The following is a 17,578-nucleotide window of genomic DNA, read 5'->3' as shown; positions in this document are numbered from 1 at the left end:
CCTCATCTAGTGTTGGTATGGAGTAACTAGTACCTCAGCCTCAGAAAGGGTTCACCCACACAGACAGCGATCCCCGACAATTTGAAATGGTTCTCCCACACAGACAGCGATCACCGACCATCTGAAATGGTTCACCCACACAGACAGCGATCACGACCATCTGAAATGGTTCACCCACACAGACAGCGATCACCGACCATCTGAAAGGGTTCACCCAAAAAGACAGCGATCACCGACAATCTGAAATGGTTCACCCACACAGACAGCGATCACCGACAATCTGAAAGGGTTCACCCACACAGACAGCGATCACTGACCATCTGAAAGGGTTCACCCACACAGACAGCGATCACCGACCATCTGAAAGGGTCCACCCACACAGACAGCGATCCCCGACAATCTGAAATGGTTCACCCACACAGACAGTATGGTGAAGAAGGCTCATTTCCCTAATCATTATGGTTGAAGAAATTCGACTTGGCCCTTAAGACCCTCACAAACTTTTACAGATGCACAATTGAGAGCATCCTGTCGGGCTGCATCACCGCCTGGTACGGCAACTGCACCGCCCACAACCACAAGGCTCTCCAGAGGGTGGTGCGGTCTGCCCAACACATCACCGGGGTCACACTGCCCACCCTCCAGGACACCTACACCACCCGATGTCACAGGAAGGCCAAACAGATCATCAAGGACATCAACCACCCGTGCCACGGCCTGTTCACCCCTCACCAGAAGGTGAGGTCAGTACAGTTGCATCAAAGCAGGGACCGAGAGACTGAAAAACAGCTTCTATCTCAAGGCCATCAGACTGTTAAATAGCCATCACTAGCTGGCTTCCACCGGTTACTCAACCCTGCACCTTAGAGGCTGCTGCCCTGTACACATAGACATGGAATCACTGGTCGCTTTAACAATGAAACACTTGTCACTTTAATAATGTTTACACATTGCTTTACTCATCTCATATGTACAGTTGAAGTCGGAAGTTTACATACACTTAGGTTGGAGTCATCAACCACTCCACAAATTTCTTGTTAACAAACTATAGTTTTGGTAAGTCGGTTAGGACATCTACTTTGTAGATGTCTACGCTTTAGAAGCTTCTGATAGGCTAATTGACATCATTTGAGTCACTTGGAGGTGTACCTGTGGATGTATTTCAAGGCCTACCTCCAAACTCAGTGCCTCTTTGCTTGACATCATGGGAAAATCAAAAGAAATCAGCCAAGACCTCAGAAAAAAAATTGTAGACCTCCACAAATCTGGTTCATCCTTGGAAGCAATTTCCAAACGCCTGAAGGTACCACGTTCATCTGTACAAACAATAGTACGCAAGTATAAACACCATGGGACTATGCAGCCGTCATACCCTCAGGAAGGAGAAGCGTTCTGTCTTCTAGAGATGAACATACTTTGGTGCGAAAAGTGCAAATCAATCCCAGAACAACAGCAAAGGACCTTGTGAAGAGGCTGGAGGAAACAGGTACAAAAGTATCTATATCCACAGTAAAACGAGTCCTATATCGACATAACCTGAAAGGCCGCTCCGCAAGGAAGAAGCCACTGCTCCAAAACAGCCATAAAAAAGCCAGACTACGGTTTGCAACTGCACATGGGGACAAAGATGGTACTTTTTGGAGAGATGTCCTCTGGTCACATACAGCTGATGTGTTGTGTATCGAAGTCCACAAGCGAAGGGGAAAGGTGACGAGGAGAGAGTTATGAAAGTGAACCGTGTTTACACCTAATCAGGGGGTGTATTCATTTGCTTCTGTTTCTTATTAAATGGAAACAAACAAAACGGGGATAAACATACCTGAATGTGTCCAATAGAAACTCTCGTTTGCAACTGTTGGACTAATGACTACACCCTAGATCAGCTAGATGCAGGCAAGAGGTGATACTGTTGGACTAATGACTACATCCTAGATCAGCCAGATGCAGGTAAGAGGTGATACTGTTGGACTAATGACTACACCCTAGATCAGCTAGATGCAGGTAAGAGGTGATACTGTTGGACTAATGACTACATCCTAGATCAGCTAGATGCAGGTAAGAGGTGATACTGTTGGACTAATGACTACACCCTAGATCAGCTAGATGCAGGTAAGAGGTGATACTGTTGGACTAATGACTACATCCTAGATCAGCTAGATGCAGGTAAGAGGTGATACTGTTGGACTAATGACTACACCCTAGATCAGCTAGATGCAGGTAAGAGGTGATACTGTTGGACTAATGACTACACCCTAGATCAGCTAGATGCAGGCAAGAGGTGATACTGTTGGACTAATGACTACACCCTAGATCAGCTAGATGCAGGTAAGAGGTGATACTGTTGGACTAATGACTACACCCTAGATCAGCTAGATGCAGGTAAGAGGTGATACTGTTGGACTAATGACTACACCCTAGATCAGCTAGATGCAGGTAAGAGGTGATACTGTTGGACTAATGACAACACCCTAGATCAGCTAGATGCAGGCAAGAGGTGACACTGTTGGACTAATGACTACACCCTAGATCAGCTAGATGCAGGTAAGAGGTGATACTGTTGGACTAATGACTACATCCTAGATCAGCTAGATGCAGGTAAGAGGTGATACTGTTGGACTAATGACAACACCCTAGATCAGCTAGATGCAGGCAAGAGGTGACACTGTTGGACTAATGACTACACCCTAGATCAGCTAGATGCAGGTAAGACTAGACTAATGACTACGCCCTAGATCAGCTAGATGCAGGCAAGAGGTGATACTGTTGGACTAATGACTACACCCTAGATCAGCTAGATGCAGGTAAGAGGTGATACTGTTGGACTAATGACTACACCCTAGATCAGCTAGATGCAGGTAAGAGGTGATACTGTTGGACTAATGACTACACCCTAGATCAGCTAGATGCAGGTAAGAGGTGATACTGTTGGACTAATGACTACACCCTAGATCAGCTAGATGCAGGTAAGAGGTGATACTGTTGGACTAATGACTACACCCTAGATCAGCTAGATGCAGGTAAGAGGTGATACTGTTGGACTAATGACTACACCCTAGATCAGCTAGATGCAGGTAAGAGGTGATACTGTTGGACTAATGACTACACCCTAGATCAGCTAGATGCAGGTAAGAGGTGATACTGTTGGACTAATGACTACACCCTAGATCAGCTAGATGCAGGTAAGAGGTGATACTGTTGGACTAATGACTACACCCTAGATCAGCTAGATGCAGGTAAGAGGTGATACTGTTGGACTAATGACTACACCCTAGATCAGCTAGATGCAGGTAAGAGGTGATACTGTTGGACTAATGACTACACCCTAGATCAGCTAGATGCAGGTAAGAGGTGATACTGTTGGACTAATGACTACACCCTAGGTCAGCTAGATGCAGGTAAGAGGTGATACTGTTGGACTAATGACTACACCCTAGATCAGCTAGATGCAGGTAAGAGGTGATACTGTTGGACTAATGACTACACCCTAGGTCAGCTAGATGCAGGTAAGAGGTGATACTGTTGGACTAATGACTACACCCTAGGTCAGCTAGATGCAGGTAAGACTGTTGGACTAATGACTACACCCTAGATCAGCTAGATGCAGGTAAGACTAGACTAATGACTACGCCCTAGATCAGCTAGATGCAGGTAAGAGGTGATACTGTTGGACTAATGACTACACCCTAGGTCAGCTAGATGCAGGTAAGAGGTGATACTGTTGGACTAATGACTACACCCTAGGTCAGCTAGATGCAGGTAAGAGGTGATACTGTTGGACTAATGACTACACCCTAGATCAGCTAGATGCAGGTAAGAGGTGATACTGTTGGACTAATGACTACACCCTAGGTCAGCCAGATGCAGGTAAGAGGTGATACTGTTGGACTAATGACTACACCCTAGGTCAGCCAGATGCAGGTAAGAGGTGATACTGTTGGACTAATGACTACACCCTAGGTCAGCTAGATGCAGGTAAGAGGTGATACTGTTGGACTAATGACTACACCCTAGGTCAGCCAGATGCAGGTAAGAGGTGATACTGTTGGACTAATGACTACACCCTAGGTCAGCCAGATGCAGGTAAGAGGTGATACTGTTGGACTAATGACTACACCCTAGGTCAGCCAGATGCAGGTAAGAGGTGATACTGTTGGACTAATGACTACACCCTAGGTCAGCTAGATGCAGGTAAGAGGTGATACTGTTGGACTAATGACAACACCCTAGGTCAGCCAGATTCAGGTAAGAGGTGATACTGTTGGACTAATGACTACACCCTAGATCAGCCAGATGCAGGTAAGAGGTGATACTGTTGGACTAATGACTACACCCTAGGTCAGCCAGATGCAGGTAAGAGGTGATACTGTTGGACTAATGACTACACCCTAGATCAGCCAGATGCAGGTAAGAGGTGATACTGTTGGACTAATGACTACACCCTAGGTCAGCCAGATGCAGGTAAGACTGTTCTCTCGATCTGTGTGCACCTACGTTGTAAACTTTCATTCATAGTCCAGGTTGTAGCAGCCTCATGATGGGTACAGGGAACATCTGAGTATCATGTAGTAACCTAAACCTATTGATGTTACATTGAACTGGGTGAATATGAATGACAGTAACCTAAACCTATTGATGTTACATTGAACTGGGTGAATGGAATAGGAATTACAGTAACCTAAACCTGTTGATGTTACATTGAACTGGGTGAATGGAATAGGAATGACAGTAACCTAAACCTATTGATGTTACGTTGAACTGGGTGAATGGAATAGGAATGACAGTAACCTAAACCTATTGATGTTACGTTGAACTGGGTGAATGGAATAGGAATGACAGTAACCTAAACCTGTTGATGTTACATTGAACTGGGTGAATGGAATAGGAATGACAGTAACCTAAACCTATTGATGTTACATTGAACTGGGTGAATATGAATGACAGTAACCTAAACCTATTGATGTTACATTGAACTGGGTGAATGGAATAGGAATGACAGTAACCTAAACCTATTGATGTTACATTGAACTGGGTGAATGGAATAGGAATGACAGTAACCTAAACCTATTGATGTTACGTTGAACTGGGTGAATATGAATGACAGTAACCTAAACCTATTGATGTTACGTTGAACTGGGTGAATATGAATGACAGTAACCTAAACCTATTGATGTTACATTGAACTGGGTGAATAAAACCTAAACCTATTGATGTTACATTGAACTGGGTGAATATGAATGACAGTAACCTAAACCTATTGATGTTACATTGAACTGGGTGAATATGAATGACAGTAACCTAAACCTATTGATGTTACATTGAACTGGGTGAATAGGAATGACAGTAACCTAAACCTATTGATGTTACATTGAACTGGGTGAATGGAATAGGAATGACAGTAACCTAAACCTATTGATGTTACATTGAACTGGGTGAATGACAGTAACCTAAACCTATTGATGTTACATTGAACTGGGTGAATAGGAATGACAGTAACCTAAACCTATTGATGTTACATTGAACTGGGTGAATGGAATAGGAATGACAGTAACCTAAACCTATTGATGTTACATTGAACTGGGTGAATATGAATGACAGTAACCTAAACCTATTGATGTTACATTGAACTGGGTGAATATGAATGACAGTAACCTAAACCTATTGATGTTACGTTGAACTGGGTGAATAGGAATGACAGTAACCTAAACCTATTGATGTTACATTGAACTGGGTGAATATGAATGACAGTAACCTAAACCCATCACTGTTACATTGAACTGGGTGAATATGAATGACAGTAACCTAAACCTATTGATGTTACATTGAATGAGAGTCATCCAACATACTGTAATAGAATATGAATGAGAGTCATCCAACATACTGTAATAGAATATGAATGAGAGTCATCCAATATGCTGTAATAGAATATGAATGAGAGTCATCCAACATACTGTAATAGAATATGAATGAGAGTCATCCAATATGCTGTAATAGAATATGAATGAGAGTCATCCAACATACTGTAATAGAATATGAATGAGAGTCATCCAACATACTGTAATAGAATATGAATGAGAGTCATCCAATATGCTGTAATAGAATATGAATGACAGTCATCCAATATGCTGTAATAGAATATGAATGACAGTCATCCAACATGCTGTAATAGAATATGAATGAGAGTCATCCAATATACTGTAATAGAATATGAATGAGAGTCATCCAATATACTGTAATAGAATATGAATGAGAGTCATCCAACATACTGTAATAGAATATGAATGACAGTCATCCAACATGCTGTAATAGAATATGAATGAGAGTCATCCAACATGCTGTAATAGAATTAAGGCTAATGAGAAAAAAAAATGGTCCTCCCTCCTCTTAAATGGCACCAACCTCCATTGCTCTTAACACTCTCTCTGGCTCTCTCTCTCTCTCTTTCAATCTCTGTCTCTCTCTCTATCTCTCTCTCTGTCTATCTCTCTGTCTCTCTCACACACACTCTCTCTCTCAAATCAAATCAAATCAAATGTATTTATATAGCCCTTCTTACATCAGATGATATCTCAAAGTGCTGTACAGAAACCCAGCCTAAAACCCCAAACAGCAAGCAATGCAGGTGTAGAAGCACGGTGGCTAGGAAAAACTCACTAGAAAGGCCAGAACCTAGGAAGAAACCTAGAGAGAACCAGGCTATGAGGGGTGGCCAGTCCTCTTCTGGCTGTGCCGGGTGGAGATTATAACAGAACATGGCCAAGATGTTCAAATGTTCATAGATGACCAGCAGGGTCAAATAATAGTAATCACAGTGAACAGGTCAGGGTTCCATAGCCGCAGGCAGAACAGTTGAAACTGGAGTAGCAGAACGGCCAGGTGGACTGGGGACAGCAAGGAGTCATCATGCCAGGCAGTCCTGAAGCATGGTCCTAGGGCTCAGGTCCTCTAAGAGAGAGAAAGAGAGAAAGAGAGAAAGAAAGAAAGAGGGAGAGAGAATTAGAGAGAGCATACTTAAATTCACGCAGGACACCAGATAAGACAGGAGAAATACTCCAGATATTACAAACTGACCCTAGCCCCCCGACACATAAACTACTGCAGCATAAATACTGGAGGCTGAGACAGGAGGGGTCAGGAGACATTGTGGCCACATCCAATGATACCCCCAGACAGGGCCAAACAGGTAGGATATAACCCCACCCACTTTGCCAAAGCACAGCCCCCACACCACTAGGGGGATATCTTCAACCACCAACTTACCATCCTGAGACAAGGCCGAGAATAGCCCACAAAGATCTCCGCCACGGCACAACCCAAGGGGGGGCGCCAACCCAGACAGGAAGATCACGTCAGTGACTCAACCCACTCAGGTGACGCACGGCAGGACCAAATCAGAAAGATAGCAAGCCCATGTAATGCAGTAAAACCTCTCTCTCTCTCTGTCTCTCGCTGTCTCTCTCTCTCACACACACACACTCTCTCTCTCTCTCACACACACACACACACACACACACACACACACACACACCTTCGCAGTTAATTATCCTATTTAGTCTATTACTTCCACACATACTGCGCTCTCTCTCTCTCTCTCTCTGTCTCTCAATTCAATTTCAATTCAATTCAAGGGCTTTATTGGCATGGGAAACATGTGTTAACATTGCCAAAGCAAGTAAGGTAGATAATATATAAAGTGAATATATAAAGTGAAATAAACAATAAAAATTAACAGTAAACATTACACATACAGAAGTTTCAAAACAATAAAGACATTACAAATGTCATATTATATATATACAGTGTTTTAACAATGTACAAATGGTTAAAGGACACAAGACAAAATAAATAAGCATAAATATGGGTTGTATTCACAATGGTGTGTGTTCTTCACTGGTTGCCCTTTTCTCTCCCTCTCTACCTCTCTCTCTCTGTCTCTCTGTCTCTGTTTGTAATATTCGTGTTTTGGTTAGCTCATGACAAAAAGACGGAACGCTGGCGGCCACAGCTGTCCGGTGTCTGACTAGAACAGAACGGTAAGTGACAAACACACGAGACCGCAGCTCACACTGAGATCAACCGGCCTGCGCACCCGAACTCATCACGTGCCCGCGCGCCGTCGGATGAGCATTAGTACGGTTCATTCCACCTCTAGAGACAACAAGTGTCACTGGAGACATGTTTAACCGGGACAACAAGACGTAACAGTACTTTACGGGACTATCCGAAATTTGGACTTCTGTCGTTGCAGTTTTTTTCTTTCTTTCAGACGGTGGAGACAGGTCACCACCTCTTTTCTCTCTCTCTCATTCCGTGTTCTTTTACCGTTTTATTTGGAGTGCGTTTTGCAAGGACTAGTCTCAAGCCATGCTGTGGAGAGCGGGGCTCGTGTTGCTGCTGTGTTGGGGCAGCACCGGGGAGCGACGTCATCAACCCCGGGACTCCCCGGAACGTGAAGACCCGACGAGCAAACTGCAGGCAGACTCCGCGTCCGTGAGCACGCGGCAGCAGCGGTCCCCGCCGCCGGTAGAACCCCTAGACTTTGGGTTCGTGCCCTCCGGTGTGTACGACACGCACGCCTACTACGAGCCCGGTGCCATCGGTGCTCTGTTCCACATGGTGCACGCGTTCCTTTACGTGGTCCAACCGAACCCCTTCCCGAAAGGTGAGGAGCACGGCTCAGTGTGTGTGTGTTTGTGTGTGTGTGTGTGCGCGCGTCTTGGCCATGGCTGCTCCTATAAGGCCCTGCAGGTTGAGTAGTTTTATTTCAGAATACGTCTACATGGCAGATAAAAGGAGAATAGCGTAGGCTACACAATAAATACATTTAACAACAAATCAAATCAAATCACATTTATTTGTCACATACACATGGTTAGCAGATGTTAATGCGAGTGTAGCGAAATTCTTGTGCTTCTAGTTCCGACAATGCAGTAATAACCAACGAGTAATCTAACCGAACAATTCCAAAACTACTACCTTATACACACAAGTGTAAAGGGATAAAGAATATGTACATAAATATATGAATGAGTGATGGTACAGAACGGCATAGGCAAGATGCAGTAGATGGTATCGAGTACAGTATATACATATGAGATGAGTAATGTAAATCTAATTATGAAATATACTGTTAGTTAATTAAGAAATATACAGGTAGTTAATTATGAAATATACTGTTAGTTAATTAAAATAATATACAGTTAGTTAATTATGAAATATACTGTTAGTTAATTAAGATAATATACAGTTAGTTAATTATGAAATATACTGTTAGTTAATTAAGATAATATACAGTTAGTTAATTATGAAATATACTGTTAGTTAATTAAGAAATATACAGTTAGTTAATTAAGATAATATACAGGTAGTTAATTAAGATAATATACAGGTAGTTAATTAAGATCATATACAGGTAGTTAATTAAGATAATATACAGGTAGTTAATTAAGATAATATACAGGTAGTTAATTAAGATAATATACAGGTAGTTAATTAAGATAATATACAGGTAGTTAATTAAGATAATATACAGGTAGTTAATTAAGATAATATACAGGTAGTTAATTAAGATAATATACAGGTAGTTAATTAAGATAATATACAGGTAGTTAATTAACAGTTAATAATATACAGGTTAGTTAATTAAGATAATATACAGGTAGTTAATTAAGATAATATACAGGTAGTTAATTGAGATAATATACAGGTAGTTAATTAAGATAATATACAGGTAGTTAATTAAGATAATATACAGGTAGTTAATTAAGATAATATACAGGTAGTTAATTGAGATAATATACAGGTAGTTAATTAAGATAATATACAGTGTTACGGCTTTCTTCCGTCGAAAGAGTCGGACCAAAATGCAGCGTGGTTAAATCGAGACATCTTTAATAACGATGAAAACGAACAATACAAAACAACAAACGGAAAATGTGAAAACCTATACAGCCTGTCTAGTGAATACAAACACACTGAGACAGGAACAATCACCCACAAACACACAGTGAAACCCAGGCTACCTAAATATGGTTCCCAATCAGAGACAACGAGAATCACCTGACTCTGATTGAGAACCGCCTCAGGCAGCCATAGACTATGCTAGACACCCCTACTAGCCACAATCCCAAAACCTACGAAAAACCCCCATACATAAACACAACACAAAATAAACCCATGTCACACCCTGGCCTGACCAAATAAATATAGAAAACACAAAATACTAAGACCAGGGCGTGACATACAGTTAGTTAATTAACATAATATACAGGTAGTTAATTGAGATAATATACAGGTAGTTAATTAAGATAATATACAGGTAGTTAATTAAGATAATATACCGGTAGTTAATTAAGATAATATACATTTAGTTAATTAAGATAATATACAGTTAGTTAATTAACATAATATACAGGTAGTTAATTGAGATAATATACAGGTAGTTAATTAAGATAATATACAGGTAGTTAATTAAGATAATATACAGTTAGTTAATTAAGATAATATACAGGTAGATAATTAATTAAGATAATATACAGGTAGTTAATTCTGAAATATGTTGTTAGGTAATTATGAAAGATAAGGTTACTTAATTATCAGTATATTTCTTGATTAACTAACATCTAACTTTCTTAATTAACTAGCAGTATATTTATATATTTATTGCCTTGTCATTTTCTGAAATAACAATGCAAACATATTACAACAATATAAATATTATGCTCCTTTATTAATCAAGAAAGATAGATCTGAGTTAGTCAAGACAGATGGATGTATTAATTAGTCAACACAGATGGATGTGTTAATTAGTCAACACAGATGGATGTGTTAATTAATCAAGACAGATGGATGTGTTAATTAGTCAAGACAGATGGATGTGTTAATTAATCAAGACAGATGGATATGTTAATTAGTCAAGACAGATGGATGTGTTAATTAATCAAGACAGATGGATGTGTTAATTAGTCAACACAGATGGATGTGTTAATTAATCAAGACAGATGGATGTGTTAATTAATCAAGACAGATGGATGTATTAATTAGTCAACACAGATGGATGTGTTAATTAATCAAGACAGATGGATATGTTAATTAGTCAAGACAGATGGATGTGTTAATTAATCAAGACAGATGGATGTGTTAATTAGTCAACACAGATGGATGTGTTAATTAATCAAGACAGATGGATGTGTTAATTAGTCAAGACAGATGGATGTGTTAATTAATCAAGACAGATGGATGTGTTAATTAGTCAAGACAGATGGATGTGTTAATTAATCAAGACAGATGGATGTGTTAATTAGTCAAGACAGATGGATGTGTTAATTAATCAAGACAGATGGATGTGTTAATTAGTCAAGACAGATGGATGTGTTAATTAGTCAAGACAGATGGATGTGTTAATTAGTCAACACAGATGGATGTGTTAATTAATCAAGACAGATGGATGTGTTAATTAGTCAAGACAGATGAATGTGTTAATTAGTCAATACAGATGGATGTGTTAATTAATCAAGACAGATGGATATGTTAATTAATCAATACAGATGGATGTGTTAATTAGTCAAGACACATGGATGTATTCATTAATCAAGACAGATGGATGTGTTAATTAGTCAAGACAGATGGATGTGTTAATTAGTCAAGACAGATGGATGTGTTAATTAATCAAGACAGATGGATGTGTTAATTAATCAAGACAGATGGATGTGTTAATTAATCAAGACAGATGGATGTGTTAATTAGTCAAGACAGATGGATGTGTTAATTCATCAAGACACATGGATGTATTAATTAATCAAGACAGATGGATGTATTAATTAATCAAGACAGATGGATGTGTTAATTAGTCAAGACAGATGGATGTGTTAATTAATCAAGACAGATGGATGTGTTAATTAATCAAGACAGATGGATATGTTAGTTAGTCAAGACACATGGATGTGTTAATTAGTCAAGACAGATGGATGTGTTAATTAGTCAAGACAGATGGATGTGTTAATTAGTCAAGACAGATGGATGTGTTAATTAGTCAAGACAGATGTGTTAGTTAAGTTCAGAAGTCTGATGGATGGGTCATGGAGGGTTGTTCAGGTTTATCAGTTTAACATGTAGGTCTACTGTCAGGTTTATCAGTTTAGTATGTAGGTCTACTGTCAGGTTTAGTATGTAGGTCTACTGTCAGGTTTAGTATGTAGGTCTACTGTCAGGTTTATCAGTTTAACATGTAGGTCTACTGTCAGGTTTAGTATGTAGGTCTACTGTCAGGTTTAGTATGTAGGTCTACTGTCAGGTTTATCAGTTTAGTATGTAGGTCTACTGTCAGGTTTAGTATGTAGGTCTACTGTCAGGTTTATCAGTTTAGTATGTAGGTCTACTGTCAGATTTATCAGTTTAGTATGTAGGTCTACTGTCAGGTTTATCAGTTTAGTATGTAGGTCTACTGTCAGGTTTAGTATGTAGGTCTACTGTCAGGTTTAGTATGTAGGTCTACTGTCAGGTTTATCAGTTTAGTATGTAGGTCTACTGTCAGGTTTAGTATGTAGGTCTACTGTCAGGTTTAGTATGTAGGTCTACTGTCAGGTTTAATATGTAGGTCTACTGTTAGGTTTAACATGTAGGTCTACTGTCAGGTTTATCAGTTTAGTATGTAGGTCTACTGTCAGATTTATCAGTTTAGTATGTAGGTCTACTGTCAGGTTTAGTATGTAGGTCTACTGTCAGGTTTAGTATGTAGGTCTACTGTCAGGTTTAGTATGTAGGTCTACTGTCAGGTTTATCAGTTTAGTATGTAGGTCTACTGTCAGGTTTAGTATGTAGGTCTACTGTCAGGTTTATCAGTTTAGTATGTAGGTCTACTGTCAAGTTTAGTATGTAGGTCTACTGTCAGGTTTAGTATGTAGGTCTACTGTCAGGTTTAGTATGTAGGTCTACTGTCAGGTTTAGTATGTAGGTCTACTGTCAGGTTTAGTATGTAGGTCTACTGTCAGGTTTAACATGTAGGTCTACTGTCAGGTTTAGTATGTAGGTCTACTGTCAGGTTTAGTATGTAGGTCTACTGTCAGGTTTATCAGTTTAGTATGTAGGTCTACTGTCAGGTTTAGTATGTAGGTCTACTGTCAGGTTTAGTATGTAGGTCTACTGTCAGGTTTATCAGTTTAGTATGTAGGTCTACTGTCAGGTTTAGCAGGTGAGCATGTATGCTGACTGTCGTTCTCCCTCTCTAACCAGGTACTGATTCTGACCCACACCTGGTACAGGTCAACGGCTTGACCAATTAGAGACATTAATCCGTTTTTCAATCAATGTTTCTAACTGCCCGACCAATCAGAGACATTAATCAATGAATCAATCACTGGTTCACCAGGTAGAGAAGTTAACTAGCAGTAGGTCACAATGTTACCTCGGTAACAACAGCAGAAGGTCATAATGTTGCCTCGGCAACAACAGCAGTAGGTCATAATGTTGCCTAGGTAACAACAGCAGTAGGTCATAATGTTGCCTCGGTAACAACAGCTGTAGGTCATAATGTTGTCTCGGTAACAACAGCAGTAGGTCATAATGTTGCCTCGGTAATGTCATGTTTATGATAACATCAACACAGCACTGGTATACCAGACCACAGGTAGGAAGTCCATATTTTGACTACTGACGGAATGTGTGTGTGTGTGTGCGTGTGGTGTGCGTGTGGTGTGTGTGTGTGTGGTGTGTGTGTGTGTGTGTGTGTGTGTGTGTGTGTGTGTGTGTGTGTGTGTGTGTGTGTGTGTGTGTGTGTGTGTGTGTGTGTGTGTGTGTGTGTGTGTGTGTGTGTGTGTGTGTGTGTGTGTGTGTGTGTGTGTGTGTGTGTGTGTGTGTGTGTGTGTGTGTGTGCCGGGTCACGTTGGAACGGTGCAGTAGAATTGGTGTTTCTAAGTAGCAGGGTCAGAGTTATTAGATTAGAGGCCTAATCAATTATCAGTTAAGCCTTTACTGCGGCTGGCTCTCTCCCTGCTGTCACCTGGTCCCCAGGACTAACACCTTAATCCACCAGCCATATGGCACACACACACACACAGGTAGAGTCCATGTCAACAAGATCTCCCTCTCTCCTCCCCCCATCTCTGTGGCCTCTATTGTACTGGACCTGTTGATGCTGCTGTTAGTGTTACAACCTATATCAGGGTGGTGTGTGTGTGTGTGTGTGTGTGTGTGTGTGTGTGTGTGTGTGTGTGTGTGTGTGTGTGTGTGTGTGTGTGTGTGTGTGTGTGTGTGTGTGTGTGTGTGTCTCTCTGTCAGGTTGTATAAGGCCCCAGTGTAATCCCTGTGGACATGGCCATATTTATACTCCCTAAGACTCTTCACTGGCTGACGAACAAACCTAGTCACTGTCTCCCTACATACTGACCCTTACATAACAGTAGAGAGGCTTGTAAACCTGTAGGTCTGGGTGGGACAGGGCAGTATAATGTCCTGGGTGGGACAGGGCAGTATAATGTCCTGGATGGGACAAGGCAGTATAATGTTCTGGGTGGGACAGGGCAGTATAATGTCCTGGGTGGGACAGGGCAGTATAATGTCCTGGGTGGGACAGGGCAGTATAATGTCCTGGGTGGGACAGGGCAGTATAATGTTCTGGGTGGGACAGGGCAGTATAATGTTCTGGGTGGGACAGGGCAGTATAATGTTCTGGGTGGGACAGGGCAGTATAATGTTCTGGGTGGGACAGGGCAGTATAATGTTCTGGGTGGGACAGGGTAGTATAATGTTATGGGTGGGACAGGGCAGTATAATGTTATGGGTGGGACAGGGCAGTATAATGTCCTGGGTGGGACAGGGCAGTATAATGTTCTGGGTGGGACAGGGCAGTATAATGTTCTGGGTGGGACAGGGCAGTATAATGTTCTGGGTGGGACAGGGTAGTATAATGTTATGGGTGGGACAGGGCAGTATAATGTTCTGGGTGGGACAGGGTAGTATAATGTTATGGGTGGGACAGGGCAGGATAATGTTATGGGTGGAACAGGGTAGTATAATGTTATGGGTGGGACAGGGCAGTATAATGTTATCGGGGGAACAGGGCAGTATAATGTTATCGGGGGAACAGCGCAGTATAATGTTCCCTTGGTGGGACAGGGCAGTATAATGTCCTGGGTGGAACAGGGCAGTATAATGTTCTGGGTGGGACAGGGTAGTATAACGTTCTGGCTGGGACAGGGCAGTATAATGTTCTGGGTGGGACAGGGCAGTATAATGTTCTGGGTGGGACAGGGCAGTATAATGTTCTGGGTGGGACAGGGCAGTATAATGTTCTGGGTGGGACAGGGCAGTGTAATACTGTTAGCTGTTAGCCGTTACAGAGTGGTCAGGAGGGTGGAACAGGGCAGTGAATTGTAATACTGCTAGCTGTTAGCTGTTACAGAGTGGTCAGGAGGGTGGGACAGGGTAGTGAATTGTAATACTGCTAGCTGTTAGCCGTTACAGAGTGGTCAGGAGGGTGGAACAGGGCAGTGAATTGTAATACTGCTAGCTGTTAGCCGTTACAGAGTGGTCAGGAGGGTGGAACAGGGCAGTGAATTGTAATTCTGTTAGCTGTTAGCCGTTACAGAGTGGTCAGGAGGGTGGGACAGGGCAGTGAATTGTAATACTGCTAGCTGTTAGCTGTTAGCCGTTACAGAGTGGTCAGGAGGGTGGAACAGGGCAGTGAATTGTAATACTGTTAGCTGTTAGCTGTTAGCCGTTACAGAGTGGTCAGGAGGGTGGGACAGGGCAGTGAATTGTAATACTGCTAGCTGTTAGCTGTTAGCCGTTACAGAGTGGTCAGGACGGTGGAACAGGGCAGTGAATTGTAATACTGCTAGCTGTTAGCTGTTAGCCGTTACAGAGTGGTCAGGAGGGTGGAACAGGTCAGTGAATTGTAATACTGCTAGCTGTTAGCTGTTATAGAGTGGTCAGGAGGGTGGAACAGGGCAGTGAATTGTAATACTGCTAGCTGTTAGCTGTTAGCCGTTACAGAGTGGTCAGGAGGGTGGAACAGGTCAGTGAATTGTAATACTGCTAGCTGTTAGCTGTTATAGAGTGGTCAGGAGGGTGGAACAGGGCAGTGAATTGTAATGCTGTTAGCCGTTACAGAGTGGTCAGGAGGGTGGAACAGGGCAGTGAATTGTAATACTGCTAGCTGTTAGCTGTTACAGAGTGGTCAGGAGGGTGGGACAGGGCAGTGAATTGTAATACTGTTAGCTGTTAGCTGTTACAGAGTGGTCAGGAGGGTGGAACAGGGCAGTGAATTGTAATACTGCTAGCTGTTCGCTGTTATAGAGTGGTCAGGAGGGTCTTTTATTGACCAGACAGTTCTAGAACAGCTTTTTACTGACCAGACAGTTCTAGAACAGCTTTTAACTGACCAGACAGTTCTAGAACAGCTTTTTACTGACCAGACAGTTCTAGAACAGCTTTTAACTGACCAGACAGTTCTAGAACAGCTTTTAACTGACCAGACAGTTCTAGAACAGCTTTTAACTGACCAGACAGTTCTAGACCAGCTTTTTACTGACCAGACAGTTCTAGACCAGCTTTTAACTGACCAGACAGTTCTAGAACAGCTTTTAACTGACCAGACAGTTCTAGAACAGCTTTTTACTGACCAGACAGTTCTAGAACAGCTTTTTACTGACCAGACAGTTCTAGAACAGCTTTTTACTGACCAGACAGTTCTAGAACAGCTTTTAACTGACCAGACAGTTCTAAACCAGCTTTTAACAGGGCAGACAGTTCTAGAACAGCTTTTAACTGACCAGACAGTTCTAGAACACAGCCCCAACCCACTTTACCTGTCCCCTCATATTTAAAAAAGTTTCTGTGTCTTTCTGTGTGTGTGTGTGTGTGTGTGTGTGTGTGTGTGTGTGTGTGTGTGTGTGTGTGTGTGTGTGTGTGTGTGTGTGTGTGTGTGTGTGTGTGTGTGTACCTGCTGAGCAACAGATCAGGTATTACTACATCCAATCTATATAAAGACATACTGTCAACATAAAACCCAGCACAGAGCCATGCAATCTCCATAGGGAACATTGGCAGTAGAATGGCCTTACTGAAGAGCTTATTGTCTTTCAATGTGGCACCGTCATAGGATGCCACCTTTCCAACAGGTCACTTTGTCAAATTTCTGCCCTGCTAGAGCTGCCCCGGTCAACTGTAAGGGATGCTATTGTGAAGTGGAAACGTCTAGGAGCTAACGACTGTTGTATATGATTGGCTAATGACTATTGTATTGTGTGATTGGCTAACAAGCGTGTGTTATGTGATTGGCTGAAGAGGTTGTGTTGTGTTCTCAGATCTCATTGTAAAAGTCATCCAACAGAACATGGGAGGGATAAAACTGGAAGACTATCGCAAGGTAGGCTGTGTGTGAGAGAGAGATAATCATGTATAACTCACTGCTGTAATACTAACTCTGTGTTGTAGAGAGGTAGGCTGTGTGTGAGAGAGAGATATATAATCATGTATAACTCACTAACATGCTGTCATACTAACTGTGTAACTCTGTGTGGTCTGCTGTTGCAGCCAGAGAACGTTGTCTTAATGCTACAGGTAAAGTCACCATACAGCCACT

At 41.8% G+C, this 17,578-nt stretch overlaps 1 protein-coding gene across 5 annotated transcripts in view; it reads left to right on the top strand.

The window, feature by feature from the left end:
• Positions 1-8,048: 8,048 nt before the first annotated feature.
• The window catches only part of prom1b (prominin 1 b), a 53,736-nt gene continuing 44,206 nt past the window's right edge, over positions 8,049-17,578 (top strand). For 3 of the 5 annotated variants that reach the window (XM_042315971.1, XM_042315969.1, XM_042315968.1), the window contains exons 1-3: positions 8,054-8,659; positions 17,301-17,362; positions 17,530-17,556. In XM_042315971.1, the coding sequence (XP_042171905.1) occupies positions 8,362-8,659; positions 17,301-17,362; positions 17,530-17,556 (387 nt within the window). In that variant the 5' untranslated portion in view covers positions 8,054-8,361. Of the gene's footprint in view, positions 8,660-17,300; positions 17,363-17,529; positions 17,557-17,578 lie in introns of all 5 variants that reach the window. The other 2 variants (XM_042315972.1, XM_042315970.1) reach the window with 2 other exon arrangements.

Source organism: Oncorhynchus tshawytscha, unplaced genomic scaffold, assembly GCF_018296145.1.
Source record: "Oncorhynchus tshawytscha isolate Ot180627B unplaced genomic scaffold, Otsh_v2.0 Un_contig_4047_pilon_pilon, whole genome shotgun sequence".
Taxonomy (NCBI): Eukaryota; Metazoa; Chordata; class Actinopteri; order Salmoniformes; family Salmonidae; genus Oncorhynchus; species Oncorhynchus tshawytscha.
Note: the sequence above shows the minus strand (reverse complement) of the source record. Positions and strands in the feature narration are given on the sequence as shown.